Below are 19,982 nucleotides of genomic sequence, written 5' to 3'. Positions count from 1 at the left end.
GCCTGTCAACGTCCTCCTCCGTAGCCTCAGCGTTGTGCTTGTAGAACTCAGCAGGGGGAAGCAGGGCAATAAAACTAGAACCAGTTGGCTCTGCCTGTTATTGGCTTTGGTTCCTCCTCCTGTCAATTTCCCTGCCTACCAGTCCTAATGGGCACCAGCCACCACTGTGCTCACGCTTGTCCAACTTTCTTATCACTTAAGGAGCTTGGTGTGGGGGGTGGGAAGGCTAGAGAGAATTTTCATGGAAATTAGAAAGTGGGGAAAATTTTATAAGTTGCTATTAGCAGTCAATTGGGAATAGAGAGGAAGGACACTGGGGAAGGAAGCTGTCGTAGGGTTGCCATATTTTGAAGAGCAAAAAGCAGGACACATTTGCCGGCTTTTATTTTTAACTATGGATCACTATGACGACTCTCATTTTACATACCCATGAAAAAGAGGACATGTCCTGGAAAAAGAGGGCAGGAAAAAGTGAATATAAAAGAAACAGGGGAGGAATAAAAGCAATTGGCAGTTTGGAGCTGGGAATAGGGTAGATGTTTCTTATCCTGGGGTTCCAAAAAAAAATGGAGATTTTTTTTATTCCCTGCCCCATATGCCTGCCAATATTTATTTTACTCATGTCCTGTTTCCTTTCACACTTAATAAACATTAATGTGTGATTAATACAAAATTTGATAAATGCGCTTACTAGGGTGTAAGCTCCACTGCAGGCGGTGGTACTTACTTCTGAGTAAATGAAGATTGCACTGTTAAGAGTAAAATACCATCTGTTGCTGTAGTGAAGAATTAATTCTTGGTACAGCACACATACAGAGCCCTGTTTTGACTTGAATTTGTAATCCCTGGGGCTTTTCTTATCATAGCATCAGCTCAAATTGAGTAGCGAACAATACCAGAAAATAAATACTTTTCCTTTGAAACCAACAACTCTTAAGAATAAAGGAAACGAGTGAAGTAACATTTACACAGAACCAATAGAAACTCCAATGATATGTGCTGCAGTGATTTCCAGCATGTTGTGGTGAAGTGATCAACAACTCACGTGTTGGTGGAATTATATTTAGTGATGGTGGTTAATTGAGACTATGTCTCTAAACAAAATCTGTATTTCACAAAACTGGAGGTATTGCCTCCTAGATTTGGAGAAATAGTTGTGTATTATGAATTTTCACCAAAATGATCAGAGGATGGGAGAAAAGTACCACTGAATATCAATCTTAAACATACCGTATTAAACAATATGTTTAATATTATTGTGAGGGGTGTATTTTTCGTATCTGAACACTTACTGTTTTATCTTATAGTAATTAAGTGCAAGCCACACTAAATAGCCACCCAGAATAACTATCTGATCAGGTCTCTGCTTTAATTAGATAAAAGTTAATTACTAAATCCCATCAGGCCTATTCCCAACCATTACTGCATGACTCAAGATACTGGGTGAGCTCATACATGAATGCTTATAACTTATCCCAATTTTTTTATCCTACTTCTCTAAATGTGGAAACAAAGCAGCTAGAAAAACAAAAACAAACAAATGAGGGTATGGTTTTTTTTTAAGAAAATAACAATTAGAAAATAACAAATAGAAAATAGTAACAGCAATCTATAATAACTAGCAGCAATATAAAGAGCCAAAAGGCAATAAAAAATGATTATCTCTGCAATGTATGCTATTGTAAACTTCTGCTATAACAAACAAGTTTTTTAAAATTGCCTAAGGGTACGTGAACAGAGAGGTCAATAAATAATTATAATAATATTTATTTATTTAGTTAGTTATATGCTGCCCATCTGACAGCACTGCCACAGAAGAAAATCTCAGGGTTTCTACAGGTAACAGACAGACTTGGAATTAAGCTGCATAGCAGGCTTCCTCAACTTCGGCCCTCCAAATTTTTTTGGCCTACAACTCCCATGATCCCTAGCTAGCAGGACCAGTGGTCAGGGATGCTGGGAATTGTAGTCTCAAAACATCTGGAGGGCCGAGTTTGAGGAAGCCTGCTGTATAGGACTTTAAAAATCAACACTAGCATTTTATAGTGAGCTTGGGAGTGAACAGCTAAAGCATTGCAGATGGTATCAAATCAGTGTAGTGCCCATTTCAGGTATTCATATGTTGCTGTTCCAGGCATAGCCCTTATGGAAAACCTAGCTGCCATCCAACAACATTCTTGAAACTGCATTTTGTACCAATTATGGTTTCCAAAGTGTCTTTAAAGCCTACTGTGTGTGAAGAGCATTGCAGTAATTCAGACTGGAAGTAATTGCTGCACAACTAACTGGCAGGAGGAGGGAGATATCTCCAGGTATGGTGACAGTTGGCCAAGCTGGTAAAACGTGCTCCTGGCCACTTAATAGCAAGGGGCAATACTGAGTCCAAGAGCACCCTCAAGCCACTTGATTCTTCAAGCGGAAGTGAAACTCAGCATAGGACCTGATTGTACACTGTCTCCAAGGTCTACAGAGCCTAACCAAAAGCAGATTTGGTTTGTCTGGATTAAGTGTCGGGTAATTTGCCCATAGCAACTGGTTCCAGACACCTGTTCAGACTTTTCAGCACTTCACCAGGCTCCGTTTATGTAAATGAGAGGTAGAGCTGCATGCTGTTGGCACACTCATAGCATTTCAGTCCCAAAAGTGCATGTACTGTTTTTCTTATTGCTTCAAGCACAAAATGTTCTACAATAGAAGTTCATGCATTCCCCTACTGGAAGTCCTCAAGGTACATGCATATATCCACCTGAGCAGTTTTTCATACCAAGAAGAGCATTTTGTTTGAACACACTTGGATTAAAAAGAAGCATAAAATCACAGTGCTGCATCTTGTGTGAGAACCTGCAGTGCACTTAGTGCATCTCAAGTCTTTTCTGTGAGGGAAACATCATATGTAACTCAATTTGCTTCAGTGAGAAAACAGTTTTACCTCCTCTCACTTGTTATGTTTTGTCACAAATTTCAACAGAGAGCCAATACCTGTCAGGAATTTAACTTTGATATACCAGAAACATGAGAAAGTGAGTAAGTGCATATAAATGCATATGTAACTGTCCCTTATAATTTCATCAAATTTAAGATCACTGAGAGGGGGAAAGAAAAAGATAATAAATAAAAGTCATTTCTTTCTCTTCTACCCTCATGTGTATCTTTAAAAGCTGAAGCAAGTGCAAAATCCACTTAAAACAAGGCATATAAAGTACTGTAGTATATAGATTTTATTAATGTACTTACATGTCATGCCTATCTATCAGATGTGAAGCATTGCCATCCCTGAAGTAAATTTAATGCAAGTCTTAGAATGGCTCTGAGTAGAGAATATAAGAAGAGAGGAGTGACCTCTTTTTCCTTATGACAAGCAAATGTTCAAGGAAGTGGCCCACGTGAGGGAAGTCAAAATCCCAAGCAGACTTACTCATAATAAGGTCCAGTGAATATCTGTGAGGTGGAATCATTGTCAAGATTTTAAACAATTTCCCCCAAAATTGTCATAAGATTGTTGTTGGTTTTTAGGGCTGCAAAACCAGAAGCCGTAATAAAACTGAATTATTTGGTTTTGCCTTACAGGTATCAGGCAAATAGGTTCATCGGTGGCATAATATCCAATTTCATTTCCTCCATATGGGAAATGTTTCGGCCCAATGCAGAACTGTAGCTGTAGATTATTGCGTAACATGGGAATTCATCACAGGGAAAATATTAGATGATTGAGCCATAGCTTTCTGCGGTAGATGTTTCTATCTCCCTCATGTAAACAAGTGCTTTCATGATTCTTACTTTTACCTCAGGGCAAAAGAGTCACCGAAAAGGAAGAAAGGGGCATTGTTATACTACTTTAAGATTAAGTAACTCCATGATGCTGCTTCCTGTTACTAGCTTTTCCTGCTTCTTGCACTGGGCATGGATTTAATTTCCACATCCCTCAAGTGTCATATCAGTGCACATTACACCACTTTGTTTATACACCCATTTCATTACTAACTCACAGCACAGTTTACAACATTTATTAAAACTAGACCTATTTCCCACAGAACCTGAACAGATTTCTGCTCCCTGAGCTACAAAGCTTTCTATGTTTACAAAGGACCAAACTGCAGGTTATATTAAAAGAGCTTTTAACTGACGTGCTTAGAAAAAGCAGCTGTGTGTATGCATATGTGTGTGTGTGTCAGTTGTGATCAGTGATCCTGGAGTGCATGAGAGGGATGTGGGTGATGCTGTGGTCTAAACCTCTGAGCTTCTTGGGCTTGCCGATCTAGGATCAGAGATTTGAATCCCTGTGACGGAGTGAGCTCCCATTGCTCTGTCCCAGCTCCTGGCAACCTAGCAGTTCAAAAGCACCCCAGTGCAAGTAGATGAATAGGTACCACTGCAGCGGGAAGGTAAATGGCATTTCCGTGCGCTCTGGTTTCTGTCACGGTGTCTCGTTGCACCAGAAGCAGGTTAGTCATGCTGGCCACATGACCCAGAAAGCCGTCTGTGGACAAACATCAGCTCCCTTGGTGTGAAATCGAGATGAGTGCCGCAACCCCAGTCGCCTTTGACCGGACTTAACCGTCCAGCAGGCCTTTACCTTTTTACCTTTTATCTGTTCCCTACTCCCTTTGCACCTTTTCCCCACAAAAAATATTCTCTGGGAGCTGTGCTCTCTGAAGGTGCTCTTTGCAGCCCAGCCCTCTCCATGAAAGGTTGCTGTTTCTCCATGTTAAACCATTGCTACATACATTTTCTGCCTCAGTGTAGTTCCATGAAGAGTCAGGAACTGCTGGCTTATTAAGGTCTCCATAACACACTAGGATAAGGTACGAATCCATCTCTATATCTTATCTACTTATTTCATAATACTTCACTTCTACACAGTTCTCAGAACTGTTTGCATGTTCATCTAGCTTCATGTTGATCTACATTTGTGTAGTTGGTTGGTAGGTGAGGCTTGTTGGTGATGCACCCATGGGGGCTGCCTGGTTGTTGTTGATCTGACAGGCCATCTCAGAGGTGGTTCCCCATTTGTGGAATGCTCTTCCTGGTGAGGTATATCTTTCTCCATTCCTCTTTGTCTCCATTCCTCTTTGTCCAGTCATTTGGTAGCTGAAATATACTGTTTGTGGCAACCCTGAAATCATTGACTGGGAGAATGAAATTGTTTTTAACAGTTTTAATGATTTTTTAAAATGATATTTCTGTTAATATGCTTGCCACCCTGGATTGCTTTGGGATGAAAAACAGGATATAAAGCAAACAAATAACAATAATAAATAGCTTCTATACATTTCTACAGTGGCATGGACAGGCTTAGTTTGACTGAAAGTGCTATTCAGGTGAGATGCATCATATCATCCATTTCACAGCAATAAATTCTGCAAAATCTGCACAAGTTTCTACAGAATTTCAAACATTTGGCGTAGAGACTGAGGTAACACATGATAGAAGTACCTTGGATCTGTTGGGAGAAACTGAGAAAATTCCAGAGTGGAAAATTTCCCCTCTCCATTCCCTGAATGCCTTACATTATGTCTGTAGGTCTTGTGACTCGTCAACAGATGAATGAAGTCTGCAAGGCAAGTATTGTGGCCATTCTGGTGCCTGACTCTCCCTATCCTAAATTTTGTAAGGACTACACAGGCCAATTTAACAGGTCGCTCATGAGTTGTATGCATGGCTGATAGGCTGTTTGCCCAGTGGGTCACAGATCACTTGCATATGCTTTATTTTCACAATAATCTGATGCTCTAAATTAATTATGACATTTCTATGATTTGGACTGTGCTCTCAGAAAGCATCAGCTGCGCCTCATGGAAAAGTTGACAATGACTGAATTTTGTGGACTAATTTCTAGATAGCTCTCATTTCTACCTCTGGATATTTTTTAAACCAGAAAATGGCCTGCTGATACAAAGAGATGGTTCTTTTTACCTTTTTGATATGAGTGCCTCTTCCTTCCTTGTATAGATAGATATGGAGCTAAATGTAAGTCCCCTGGAATGGAATTCCACAGGTAAAATAAACTTGTATGATTATCTGAAAATACGTTAATTTGTTTTCTATATGAAGCTGAATGCATTAACACCTGCAGTTTCCCCCAATAAATTTCCTCAACTTTACAGTTAGTCTGTACTATGCTTATTTAAATATTCCTCTTGGCTATTTTCAGAAACAGCAGATAATGGATTGTTTCAGGGACCTGAACTTCTCAAAATTACCACCAGCCAAGCCGTCACACCATCAGCCAAGACTTTCCAGGTAAAATGACTCATTAGTACACTGTGCTTCTACTTCTTTTGTGGCTTATGGTAAGAAAATTGTAACTCAAAATATCCTGCTGGCCTTTTTTATGTTGCTAACCATATTGCCTTTAGATGTCAGTTCAGTTTATTCCCATAGAGCAGGATGATGTCTGCAGAATGAACACTGATCTTTTGCTTATTGGCTTTTTGTGTAAGACTTTAATGAGTTAATAGAAACTATAGATATCCTTTTAAAAACCCTGTTGTTAATTTTCCAAACGAGATGGCCTAGTTTAATGATGCACAGGAACCTTTCATCTTATGTGGCAGTTCGGTTCCAGGGGTTATGAGTAGTACAAGGCTCTTGCCTATATCTTGTAACTGCCTTGATGACTTTGTAAACCACAATTTTTTTTACTGCTGTATATGAAGATGGACTGCAGCTCATTGGTACAGCTTTGCATGTATAAGATCACATGTATCTTCAAGAGTCATAAGGAGCACAGGTAATCAAAGGATGCAATACTAGACTAGGTGGATTCTTAGAAGTTAATTTGTGCTTCCCAGTGGCACCACTAGGATTGGGGCCTAGGCTGAAAGTCTCCCTCAATGAATCCAGAGTAGCAGTGGTAGGTAAGATGGCAAGCCACAGCATGTGTCAGGTTTGCAGGTGGTTGCTTGCGAGTAAACAGCCAGGACTCTGACCTGTCTTTTACAGGTTTTATTCAGTGCAAACTATGTACAGTGCAGAAGCCCAAAGTTCATGTCTGTCTCAGTCACTTGCAGATTCCGGGAGTGGCCCCTTCCGGTTTTTCTCCCAACATAAGAACTTAGACACCCCAAATCTCCGCCTCCCCTTCCTCCGTTTCATCTCTCTGTGCAAACTGGGCGACGGAAGAGGCATGTCTGTTTCCTGACCAGCCTGGCTAAGCGAAGCGCTTGCGCTCACCGTAGTCTCTGTGAGCCTTTCCCTCACCTTGCCCCTCCTTTCCCCCTCTGCTTCACCGGAGGCGTGGTTCTCTCCAGTGCCTGATGAAGAGCTACTTCTGAACGTCGGAGCCTCCCTGTATTCATGTGCCCCCCTCCCCCTTTTTGATGGCAGTCCCCTGACAGCATGCTAGAAAGCAAAGTGCGCACACCACCAGTTTAATATACATACCCCCAAGGCAATGAGAGTGGCAACGAGAGGAGCCAATCTGATGCCAGCTTTGGGCGGAGCATGCAGGAAGCAGGTCAAGCAACCTTAGATCAGCCCCTCCTTGCCCCAGGACTCTCTGTGGCCTCACAACCCCAAAGGTAGTGTCTGATTGGCTAAGTTCAATGCCGCTCTCATTGTTTGGGGGAAATATTGTTAGTTAAAAGCTGTGGCGGATGACTACAAAGCCTCAGCCTCTATCAGCACATTGCTTTGTTTCCTAGTTTGTGGTAAGCAGCCTTGCTCCTTTACCTACATGTTCCTCCCATGGCAGTGGCCCTTGGGTCTGTGTGGGAGAAGAGTGTCAACAGCAGGTGGGCGAGCAAGAGAAAGAAGTGTGTCAATTGGATGAGTGCCCTGCCACTCAACAAGGCCCCCATCCTCAACCCTGCTTCAAAGGCGCTTCATCAGAAGTCCTCTCAAACCTGGCAGTGCTTCTGCTGCAAATACACTACTAGGCTCCTCAGGATCCCATCTCTAGCCATTTTTTAAGCACCGCTAAATAGCTGCTTTCCATTTGGAGACAGGGCAGGATATGAATTTACCCTGTGATCCATGGCGAAGACTGGAGGTTTTGTTTTCTGATTAATTAGCTGCCACAATCAACCTGGGATTGGCATTGGGCACACACCTCTTGTATTGCACTAATTTTGAAGGTGGGGTCTGGCACTCTTCACCTCTGTATTGTCAGGATATGATGCAAAAGGTTAAGGTGTAGCCTGCTTCCCTCCTTGGAAATGTCTTGGCCTCCCTCAGGAAGCTGATTGTAAAGTTACTGGAAGAAAAGCAACATATATTTCCCCTCAGTATATGGGATTGGATTTTCACAGGCGGTAGATCTGCTGAGTCAGTAAGCACTGTCTTGCTGAGCAACTTTTATAATTGCAATCATGCTTTAAGCACCTCTTGTAATTTTTTATTTATATCATCACTGGTCCCTGAGTAATGATTAGGTTCTTGTGTACGTGATAATGAGGCCCATCAAGCAACAGTAATTGATAAGAATTAGCTCTGTCATACTTACTGTCAGAACACATGTCTTATTTATCTGGCACTGGACAATGCCCCCCCCCCCTTTAAATACCTAACCCAAGGGCATTCTTGTGAATCTGTGGTTGAAGTGAAGGAAAGCTAGTTAACTCAACTGAATCACACCCCCGTGTTTGAAAGTGCCACCTGACTTAAAATGGAACACAAACAACATTGCAGGCTAGGACTTTTCTGTTCAAATAGAAATGCAGTCCAGATAATGGTTCTTAGTTTATGTAAAAAATCCTCCAGCTTTTCATAATTGTAGAGTTAGAAGGGACCCTGAGGGTCATCTAGTCCAACCCCCTGCAAAGCAGGAATCCTGCCCACAGTTATCCCTGGATGGGCTTGAACCACCAACTTTCTGGTTAAAGTCAGGTGCACTAACCCATTGCACCACCCGAGGGACCAGTAAGAAAGTTGAGTGAAGCTATTTGTGGTGCAGAACACCAATCAAAATGGATGGCACTTGTGTTGATATTATGAATAGCAGCAGACAAGAAAGAAAGATCAAAATTGTGAATCTGAATTATATTGCAATATCCAAAGACCATTTGGATAATGAGGAGGATGACTAAATATATATTTTAATTTTTTTTAGTGAACTAGAGGTTTGCAAGAAGCCCTTCATGGGAGACAAAAACCAACAAGGCATAGAAGCACACACTTTTAAAATGAAAGGGCTGTGTATGGCAAAGGTGGTATTAGTCCAGTGGTTCCCAACCTTTTCTTGGCCATGCCTCACCTAAGCATCTCTAAAATCCTGATGCCACCCCCCACCCTCGTGGCATATAAGTCTTATTATTCAAAAAGTGAACTCCTGTTCACGAGGAGGAATCCTAAAAGGCCATTAACTGTTAATAACTCATTCTTGAATTGCCCCCCTTAAAAATCAAATTGCTCCCCTGAGGGGCATGTGCCCCACATTGGGAACCACAACATTAGTCTATTTCTAGAGTGCCCAAGATTGTTATGTTGGTGATAATTATAGACAATGGGGAAATAGTTCCTCAAACGAAATCCTATTAATGTGTACCTGTGTGTGCTTGCCTAATAGATTCTGTTTCAAATTACCTCAGCTGCCATTCTCTTTGCACAGGAATCAAAGGACAAAGGCAAATTTGACTGTAATGTGAGGGTCATAACAGGATAATAGAACAATGGCATGGAAACAGCAACTTCCAAGGAAAGGATTAGCAATTAAAATGGCAAGAATCCATTACATTGTTCTTGCTGTCTGACCTCATTTTCTGCTTCCTGGTTCCATTCCAGTATTCACAAGGAAATACAGGTTAATAGATAGAAAGATGGGAATAGACACATTCACATCAACTTGGGTCATCTTATAAACAAAAATGGCTTCCAAGCAACCTGGTTGGAGTTTCCACCTTGATAGCCTGATTGAAGCTGGCATAAATTGTACACAATCCATGTATGGTGTAAGGTTACCAGACATCCCTGTTTCCCGGGGACAATCCCCGGATTTGCAACTCAGTCCCCATACAAAATCAATTGAAGTTGAAAAGTGTCCCCGGATCCATTGAAAAAAATCTGGTAACCTTAGTATGGTGGCCTGCAAAAGATTTAATAAACCTCCTATTTTTGTTGCTTGCTTGGGAGTTCAGATACCTGGCTCATCATAATACAAGTCTGGTGAGCTGCGCTCAGGTTGGCTTGACAAGTTGTGCAAGCTTGGCCTAACTGAAAATGAAACTTAACCATAATTGCTGATGTGGGTGGCGCTGTGGGTTAAACCACAGAGCCTAGGACTTGCCGATCAGAAGGTCCTGATCGGCGGTTCGTATCCCCATGATGGGGTGAGCTCCCGTTGCTCTGTCCCAGCTCCTGCCAACCTAGCAGTTCGAAAGCACGTCAAAGTGCAAGTAGATAAATAGGTACCGCTTCAGCGGGAAGGTAAACGGCGTTTCCGTGCGCTGCTCTGGTTTGCCAGAAGTGGCTTAGTCATGCTGGCCACATGACCTGGAAGCTGTATGCCGGCTCCCTTGGCCAATAAAGTGAGATGAGCGCCGCAACCCCAGAGTCGGTCACGACTGGACCTAATGGTCAGGGGTCCTTAAGTCCCATTATTATTTATTTCTAAGTATGTAAGTTTGCCTCCTGACACTAAGTCCACACCAGCACATCTCTCTAACAATGTCTTTTCCCCCAGGAACTGTTTGCATTTTGCAGGTAGCTTTAAGTGAGCACAATTGTGAAGGATGATTTATTATTATTATTATTATTATTATTATTATTATTATTATTATTATTATTATTAAACTGCTTGAAATATATGTGGTGCCTGAGATTCAATTCAGTTAAGCAAAACCTGAAATGGAGGAGGGTTTAAGTAATATCTCATTGTGAAGCAACTGCCATTGGTGTGAAATCTTAGAAGGGAAAATATTACAAAGGCCGACTCTAGTGTGGACTGGCATGAATCAGGCATAATTAAATTTAAATTTTACAGCAATGTAAACACCTGAAGATGGAGACTGACTGTGGGCTCTGGATGATTCCAGACTGTCTCTGTTTTGGGGTAGTATTCAGTCACATACTGGCAATTCAGGTTTCACAATGATAGTGAATTTGGAGGTCTTGCCTAACAAACCAACTTCCCGAAAGAACTGGGCTTTTCACAGTGCGGAAAGTGATAGGAAAATGCACTTGAAAGTGTGGGATAATACTTGCTTTGAGGCAACATCATCTAGCCTCCCCACAAACAAATCAGGATAAATGCTCAATAACAACAGGCCAGCTGGAAGTACTGCACCCAGTGACCAGGAAAAAGGAAGTTCTGAAATTCATATGAATGTCTCTAAAGGGCACCATTCCATCTGTCCCTGTTAAGAACATACTCTCTGTTTTATCATAGTCACTGGTGTGGCTTACTCAACAAAAATTGAGTAAGTTCAGACACACAGCACTGCCCTCATGTAAGAAAAGTAATGTGAGGAAAGCTGCTTGAACATTGAAGGCCAGTGAGATGCTGGGAATAGAGAAGGAAGCAAACAAACAAGGGAAAGAAAACATATATTCATGTACTGAATGACTAGAACGTTGAATTTCAGAAGAGGAAATAGGTCACTGGAGAACCATGCATGGTTGATTTGACTTCTTGTTAGATCAATATTTTTCAGCTCTCTTTCACCAGGTGGGGATTTCCTAATCTCTTTACCTAGTCCAAACCTTGGAGGCATCAGACATGCTCCTTCACTATTCAAAACGGCTTATTCAAATAATCATAATTGGTGGCTGCCTCCTCCCAATAATTCCAGGAAAGCAGTTTCTGATTTTTTACTTGTAAGCTTTGCCTTAATCTTTCTGACTTAAATTTTTGTTGCAATGAACTTGTTAAAGGTTACTTCTGAAGGAGAGTTGGAGTATAAATGTTTAAATTAGCCCAATTAAGACTTTAACTGGGTCACAACCAGTGTGGTATAATATAAGAATGTTGCACCAAATTCAAACATGCTTTTATAATTAAATTCCTGCTGGCTGTGTGCATATTCATGTGCACATGATTTCCAATCAGCTGTTGGCTATGAAGGCGCGTAAATTTACAGTTATGTTTCAGCCTTCATGCATTTCCTGACCGGTGAACAAATTTCCATGTGCAGGGCCAGCTAGACAGGCATACTGTAGCTGTGTAGCCTGAATATATGACTGAAATGATGGTATCAGGAGGAGGGGTTTGGATTTGTTCAGCACTGGGGAATATTTTGGGACAAGCTAGGCTCCACTGGAACTGGGATGGAACCAGAATGTTGATGCTTCAAATAAAAAAGGTTGCAGAGCTGCTTTTAAACTGATTGTGGGGGAAAGCTGATAGGTGCTGAATAGGGCTGGTTTGGAAGAAACTTGCCTCTGGGATGAAGATGTAGGTGAAAAGAAAATCATGATAATTTAAAAGGGGGAGGATTAGAAATAGGCATTGTGAGAGCAAGGGCGTGGGATAGCAATTCAGAGAGGACAAAATATTGCAGGTCAAAACATGAGTGTCAGAGATACTGCACAAGTATTTATATGCTAGAGGCCTCCAAGGCAAAATGGGCAATTTTGAGTTCTGGGTCTTAATAAATAGCATTGCTGTAATGCAATGGGTGTAACTGAGACCTGTTGGAATGGAGAGAACCAATGGGACACAGTTATCTCTGGATATAAATTTTATAGCATGGGTAGGAACCTCCAGCCCACAGGCCAATCTCAGTTTGGCCCCTGAGTGGGGTTTTCTGAAACTGCCAAGATTGAAAAACTCTACATTTAAAGGATGTGGGGGTGTCTGGGACAATACTGAGATGAGGAGGACATCATGCGGATGCCCCTACCATAACAGGGAAACAGGCAGGTGCAAATCTACAATGTGCCTGTAATGATCTCTGGCAGACAAGCAAGCTCTGATAAGAAGTAATTGACTCTCTGGCAGTTTTTATGTAGGCTTATTTACAAAAAGACACATCCAGAGCCCGGCTCCTTGCCTGATCTCATTTACGTTTGTTAGTCGGTCTAAAGTTTTGCTCCTCCCACAACAGGAAGGACGCCAGACTCCTGCCTTTCCCCTCTTGCTCTTCCATTGCCTTCTGATTTTATCCAAACGCCTGGCTCAGGGACTGAGAGGCAGACCTCCCCCCTCCTCCTCACTCTCACTCAACCCAGATTCAGACCACTGCTTATCTGCTGATTGCCTAGCGACACCTTGGCTGCCTTCCAACTCTTCCTCTCCTTGAGAGTTAATAGAGTCTTCTCCAAAAAGGAGGGTTGAACTGCCCTTTCTTGATTCTGACAGACAGTTCTCATCTGCAGAGTTGTTTCCTAGTTCAATCTCTGAGTCTAACTCATCCCCTGCGCTCTGGGGGGCCACATTCCTGACAGTGCCCTAAAACTCATTCAAGCAACTGTAGCTAGAAGAGGCTAAGGAGGCCACAGATTCTGTTATTAATAGGAGTTCAAGTGAGGTTGTGCGTGATCCTATATGCAAAACATTCTGCAACAAATTGCACCAGGAGACAAATTGCTGCAGGATACACGGACTCTCAGGATGGTTAGCATTCTGCAGATGCAATGCTGGCAGGTGAGTATTTCTTCACCACAAATGTTGCCACAAAATAAGCCTTTAAACGAGCCCTTCTCACACACTTAAATAAACGTGTCGGAATGAAGTTTGTACAGTGAATGGGCATCCATCTGTTGGCATCACCTTTAACATTCCTACGTCAATCAGCTCAGCCTCAGACCTTCCCACTGAATGTGTTGCCAGAGTTTCTGATCACAAAGAGGCATCTAAGCATGTTCAGCCAAACTTTGTTAGAAGAACGTTCCTGTCCTTCATGCTTAATGAAGGAAAGGTAGGGTTAGGACAAGCACACCTGGCATGTGCAGGAAAGTTGGGGCCCAGTGCAGCACATGCAGACTGCCCCTACACTTTGTCTCCACAGATCTATTTTTGAACACATGAAGAGGACAACTGGCTCTTACAGTCAGACTAGACTGTGTGTTAGTTATATATCTGTGCCTTAAAATAGAGGGCTTGCATGGGGGCCAGGGACTCAATTCGGATTGGGACCCTACTATATGGGCTAGGGAGCAATAGCTCTTTTCCCCAGTTGTGGTCTTACAGAGGTGAAAATGCTCCCATTGAAGTGAATTGGATCCCACCCCCTCCGCAATTGTAGATGTGGAATCCCTGGTTGGGATTGGCACCATAGTAGTACGGAATAAAATATTAAGAAAAATATCCCTCCCCCCTCCACACACTAGGGTATTGATCATTGTGCTAATTTGTGTAGAAACAAAGAACAACCCTCTTGCATTTAAGGACACTAAAAGGTTAAGGTAAAGGACCCCTGACAGTTAAGTCCTGTCAAAGGCGACTACAGGGTGCAGCACTCATCTCGCTTTTCAGGCGGAGGCAGCTGGCGTTTGTCCACAGACAGCCTTCCGGGTCATGTGACCAGCATGACTAAACCGCTTCTGGCCAATGGAACACCGTGACAGATGCCAGAGCACACGGAAATGCCATTTACCTTCCCGCCACAGCGGTATCTATTTATCTACTTGCACTGCTGTGCTTTTGAACTGCCAGGTTGGCAGGAGCTGGTACAGAGCAACAGGAGCTCACCCCATCATGGGGATTCGAACCACCAACCTTATGATCAGCAAGCCCAAGAGGCTCAGTGGTTTAGACCACAGCGCCACCCACATCCCTCCAGTCTCTCTAGAATTGGCAGCCTCCAGCCCTTGGAAATGGAGCAGCAACCAAAGAAGATGTTTCAAAATAGTAAGGGATGTTCCCATCAGCTGATGCTAGTGAGCAACCTAGCAGTTGTATTCTGAACTAATGGAAGTTTCCATCAGTCTTCAAAAATATCCCCCAAAATAACACATTACTAAATTTTGAAGTTATCACAGATGGAAAACTGTGGCCAGGCTATCCAGACGAGATTGCCATTGGTCACATTCCATCTTTGGAGGCCTCTTAGGCATTCAGTTAATAATGCAGAATCTATCAGCACCACCAGAATGCACACCTGGGGTTTTTTTTAGCAACCCCACCCAGAAAAGGTAGACAACCACCTCAGATAAATTATCCCACCTATACTGTTTACATGCCAAAATGGCATCAAAAGAGCTTGCAAATATAAAATTAATTAAAAAATCCATACATAATGAAAATGCACAATAGAACAAGTCCATCAAAGCATTAAGAATATACAACAAAGCATAATAGTTAAGACAATTAAATTTTTTTAAAATAATTAGATCAGGAAGCTGAAGTTTAGGTTTAAATTTAGCTTGTTTAAACAGGTGAGTCTTCAAGAGCCGGCAGAATGTCAATATTCATGTGGCCTTTCGTATTTCAGCCAGGAGGGAATTCCAGCATGTGGACAAGATGGAACTCTGTGAGACCCCATAGTGTAAGTGCTACGGGTATAAATGAAATAGTAAAACAGGAGCAGACAATAAATTGTGTCTCATCATCTGCTCTTCTCCCCAGTTCTGTCAGTGCCACATTAGTTTCCTACACACCCTAAAGAGGTGGCTAGTTAATACTAGATCCTAATTATTAAAACTTTTAAATCCAGGTTGAAAATGCCACCAGGTTTACAGCACGAGACGTGACTAGATGATGCAGCCCATCCTTTCCTAACAGAACTTTCCCCAGCTGGATACTTAGTACCACTCCAGCATAGGGGGAGGTGATGGTTGAATCACAGTGGTTCCTCACTGTTTTCAGCTGTCATAGATGACCTATATTGAGTATATTTACCTGCTGTTGGGGAATAGGCGACAGACTGGAGACTCTGCTGGTGTACTGCTACCGCTGCTGACTTAAGAGACCTGGTATAGGGTGGTATACAAATGTAATTAATGAATAAATATTAGTGTCCTTTGCGGGGGGCGCTGTGGTCTAAACTTGAAGGAATGTTTTCTCTCATGTGAACCTGGATGCCCTTCTCTGCAGCAACGAGGGAGATGACCACTTTTCATTGTGATGCTGTATGGAAGCTTGCCTGGTACCAAGTCTTCCATACTTTTCAAAACCAAGCGAAGACCCACTTTTTTTATTTACCAAGGCGTTTTCATTCTGACTGTGTTTTTAGGGCTGTGCTTTCTTTTCTTCTTATGCTGCTGCTGTGATATTATGTTTTTCCTCCGTACTGTTTTTATGTCATTGCTTTATTGGCAGTCGTTTTACCATTTTATTGTTAATGTGCTTTCTTCTAGTCAGTCATACTGGGAATGGCAATATAAATGTAAATAAATATAAAAAGAGGTCTATTAAATTTCTTATACAAAGGGCAGAGTCCCATGATGAACAGCTATATGCAGTTAAGTCAGAAATATCCTTGTACCATGCCAGAGAAATGTCACTTGCTGTTTTGTGCTCTTCATACAAACAGAAACAGAAGTCATACCAGAGAATAGTGTCAACCCTTATAAAGACTCTAAAAATGTCACAGGTGTGTATTGTGGAGGTTGACATATGTTTTCGTAGTTCACCAGAGAGAGAGGTTCAGGAATGCTTCACCCTTCTCTGCTGACTTCTCTCGGTGATGGATAATGGTCATATCAGCTCTGGCTAACCGTGCTGCAAATTGGACATCAGAATGACTGGCAGGCATTTTCTCAATGGAAGCTTCCAGTTAGGAAATAGTGTTTTAATGGGAGATAACCTTGAAGGAGACGTCCTTCCCCCTCCCACCCTTCTAAGAAGCAGGGACTAATGTGAGCTGTGGAATTCCCTCCCCACAGAAGTGTGTCTGGCACCTTCATTGTGTAGCTTTCATCGTGTGAAGGCACACCTCCTCTTTGTCCTGACCGTTGGCACCTGAGACATATAATTTTAGGACCCACCCCATTGTTTGAATGGCAAATTGTTCTAACTGATTTCAATCTTATATTGTTGTAACCTGTACTGAGACCTTATGATGAAGGGTGGATAAGAGAGCCAATAAATACTAGTGGTAGGAGGAGTAATAATAATAATAATAGTAATAGTAGTAGTAGTAGTAGTAGTAGTAGTAGTAGTAATAAACAAGTATGAATGCTCCTATGCACTGCTGTAACTCAATCTGTAACTAAACCTTAAGAGGTGCCAGAACTCACCATGAACACCTCCCTTGTTCTCTTACAGTGGCAATGGTGCCCACCTGAGAGGTGCCAGAACTGAGTTCCAGCGAGTTCTGGCTGGGGGAAAAAAGCCCTTCATGCAACTCACATTTAGTTCCCCCATTTCCCCAGTACTTCACTTCCTCTAGGTTGGCCAGATGCAAAAGAGGAAAATTTATTATTTATACCCTGCCCATCTGGCTGGGTTTCCCCAGCCACTTCCAACAGAATATTAAACTACAATAATCTATTAAACATTAAAAGCTTCCCTAAACAGGGCTGCCTTCAGATGTCTTCTAAAAGTCTGGTAGTTGTTTTTCTCTTTGACATCTGGTGGGAGGGTGTTCCACGGGGGGGGGGGGGGGGCGGCGGCACTACCGAGAAGGCCCTTTGCCTGGTTCCCTGCAACTTGGCTTCTCACGGCGACGGAACCGCCAGAAGGCCCTCGGCACTGGACCTCAGTGTCCAGGCAGAACACAGCTATAATAGGTACAGAAGCACTCTCTTCCTTTGCATCCGGCCACCTGACTTCTCTCCCCTGTTTTCCCTTTGTGTTGAATTTTAGATTGTAAGCTCCTGGTGGCAGGACCTGTACTCTTGGCCTCTGTAGAACACCATGCACAAGTATGGCACCAAATAAATAAATAAATGGAATTGTGGTGGGGAAGACCCTGTAGTTTTGGGTGAGAAGAGAGACAGAAAGAGCCATGAACTAAGCAGCAGCAGCAGCCGCAGCCGGTGAGGTTGGGGCACCATTGCTCTCCTGGCTTCTCAACATCATAGGGGGTTATTGGGACTTACCGAGAGGGGAGGTGCAGGGAGCTCAGCAAGGTGGGACACGTGTCAGTGGAGCCAATGGGATGCTGCTGCCCAGGCCCAGACAGAGGGGGGGGGGCATATGAGCCACTTGGCCTGAGCCTCCGATTCCAAAGGGGGCCTCGTTCAGCATATTCACAATCGCAGGGGATGCATTGGGGCGAACATGGAGGCACAAAGGCGGTGGTGGTGGTGGGCAGATTCCCTGGGGCCATGGCTGGCAGTCTTTCTTTTGATCAACAATGGCTCATTATTTGTCAGTATAACTTTTGTGAAAATTATTTATATACTTACTTATTTATAAGACTTCAGTTATACCCAGGGTAAAAAAAAGGGGGGGACACATTATCTACCTGGCCCGGGCCTCTGCCTGGCTCTGCAAGGCCCTGCTGCTGCCACGATGTGCCACACCAGGCTGAGCTCCCCATGTTTCACCTCTGCCATCTCCCTCTTGGTAAGCCCCACCTACACCGCCTCACCGGCTGCTACTGGAACTAAGGATAGATGGATCTTGGAGAACAAAGTATCATTCGCTGGAAATGTGTCATAGTAATACTAGGAATACCTCCACCTATGTTTTATTTTAGAGGTGGGGAAATGTTGACGCTCCAGGTGTCACTAGACTACAACTCCCATCATCCCTTAAACTTAAAGCTGCATCTGCACTGTGCATTAAAAGCAGTATCATACCACTTCAAACTGTGGTCCCTAAGATGCTTTGGGGGAAGCCATGGCTATTGAAAATGGCATGATACTGCTTTAGTGTGTATTGCAGTTGAATACCAGCCATTGCGGTAAAAGACTCCTACTTCCAAGAAAGTGTGTATAGGATTAGTTTCATCCATTAAACTGCAAATTCTCTTTCTAGCTTTCTCACTGCGTCCACCAATGTTAGAGGACGATGTTAAGGTTATGTCCGTCCTCCACATGCTTCTTTCCTAGAGTCTGAAAGCAAACCTCTGAAATGTTTGAAGGTCCCCTGCAACTAATTTTGATGTATGACATCTTGTAAAATAAAGATTGCTTGTGTATCTGTCCATGTGTGTTCATGTACCACTGCATTGGGAGAGGCTGATGAAGTGAAATGGAAACATTATTAGCATTTTCTCATTAGCGTTTTCTTATTGTTAAATACCATCTGCGACCATGCTATTACAAGCTTGATTTAGCTATGCCTTGCATTTTCTCTCGAAAAGCATTTTGGATAATACAGTATTACGGAAACATATTTGGTCATTTTATCTTTAAAAACATTCTGCATCATTTACCAAGGCACAGTGTGTACCCAGCCTATAATCAAAACTCAGGTGTAATATAGTAAGGGGTTAGCATGTTTTCATTATGACTCCAATACCAAGAAGCTGTGTGGTCCACATCCTATGCCTCACATCCTGTTGCCAACAGCAATGCCTTAAGACATTTTGTTGATTATGGTGATGTCATATGAAGCCCTTAGTCCATCATGTAACCAGCAGGTGGTGCTCCTGCAAAACTAAAACCCATTCCTTACATTGCAAACCTGAAGAGATGTGTTTGCATGCAGAAAATTCTACATTGCTAGACACAAAAGTCATTTTCCTTACACTTTGGGCATGTCAACACTACTATAAATACATTCAGTGTCAACCAACACTTTACACTCTTTCTATGTTTATTTTTTTCTGCTGTCATTCACTGTCTGTGGCTGGCTGGTTGGAGAGATAAACAGAGCTCTTATCATAGCATTGCAATGAAGAAAATAGTACGGGTATGATAATGACTCATTTTTAAAAACCTAGTTTATGTGTAAGAAATGAAACTTTGAGGTTAGTAATGCTAATGTCATTGCTAATACTTTGAGCTGCAAATGTTTGCAGGGTGAGTTTTGTGGCCAGGAAACGCTCTGCATCAAAAGCATAAGGCTCATTGCATTACAATACACTTCAGGCTTGTATCCCATGTTCAATAACTTCCATAAGGCTAAGCTTCACAATTGAGCAGGATCTGAATTACCTGAAACCCATTCATCTAGTTGTTACACCACACTGTGAGTTTGATTGTAAATTACTCTCTTGGTACCTAGCTATATATATATTATTTTCTGTAAAAGTGCCAGTAAAATTCAAATT

General features: G+C 42.4%; 1 protein-coding gene across 1 annotated transcript in view; it reads left to right on the top strand.

Moving 5' to 3' along the window:
• Nucleotides 1-19,982, top strand: part of CLIC6 (chloride intracellular channel 6) — a 131,872-nt gene that overhangs the window by 14,321 nt on the left and 97,569 nt on the right. The window contains exon 2 of the mRNA XM_083500201.1: nucleotides 6,152-6,240. Coding sequence (XP_083356327.1) covers nucleotides 6,152-6,240 — 89 coding nt within the window. The remainder of the gene's footprint in view (nucleotides 1-6,151; nucleotides 6,241-19,982) is intronic.

This window comes from Podarcis liolepis (assembly GCF_965112155.1).
Source record: "Podarcis liolepis genome assembly, chromosome: 4".
Lineage (NCBI taxonomy): Eukaryota > Metazoa > Chordata > Lepidosauria > Squamata > Lacertidae > Podarcis > Podarcis liolepis.
This window is presented reverse-complemented; position numbering and strand designations above follow the sequence as displayed.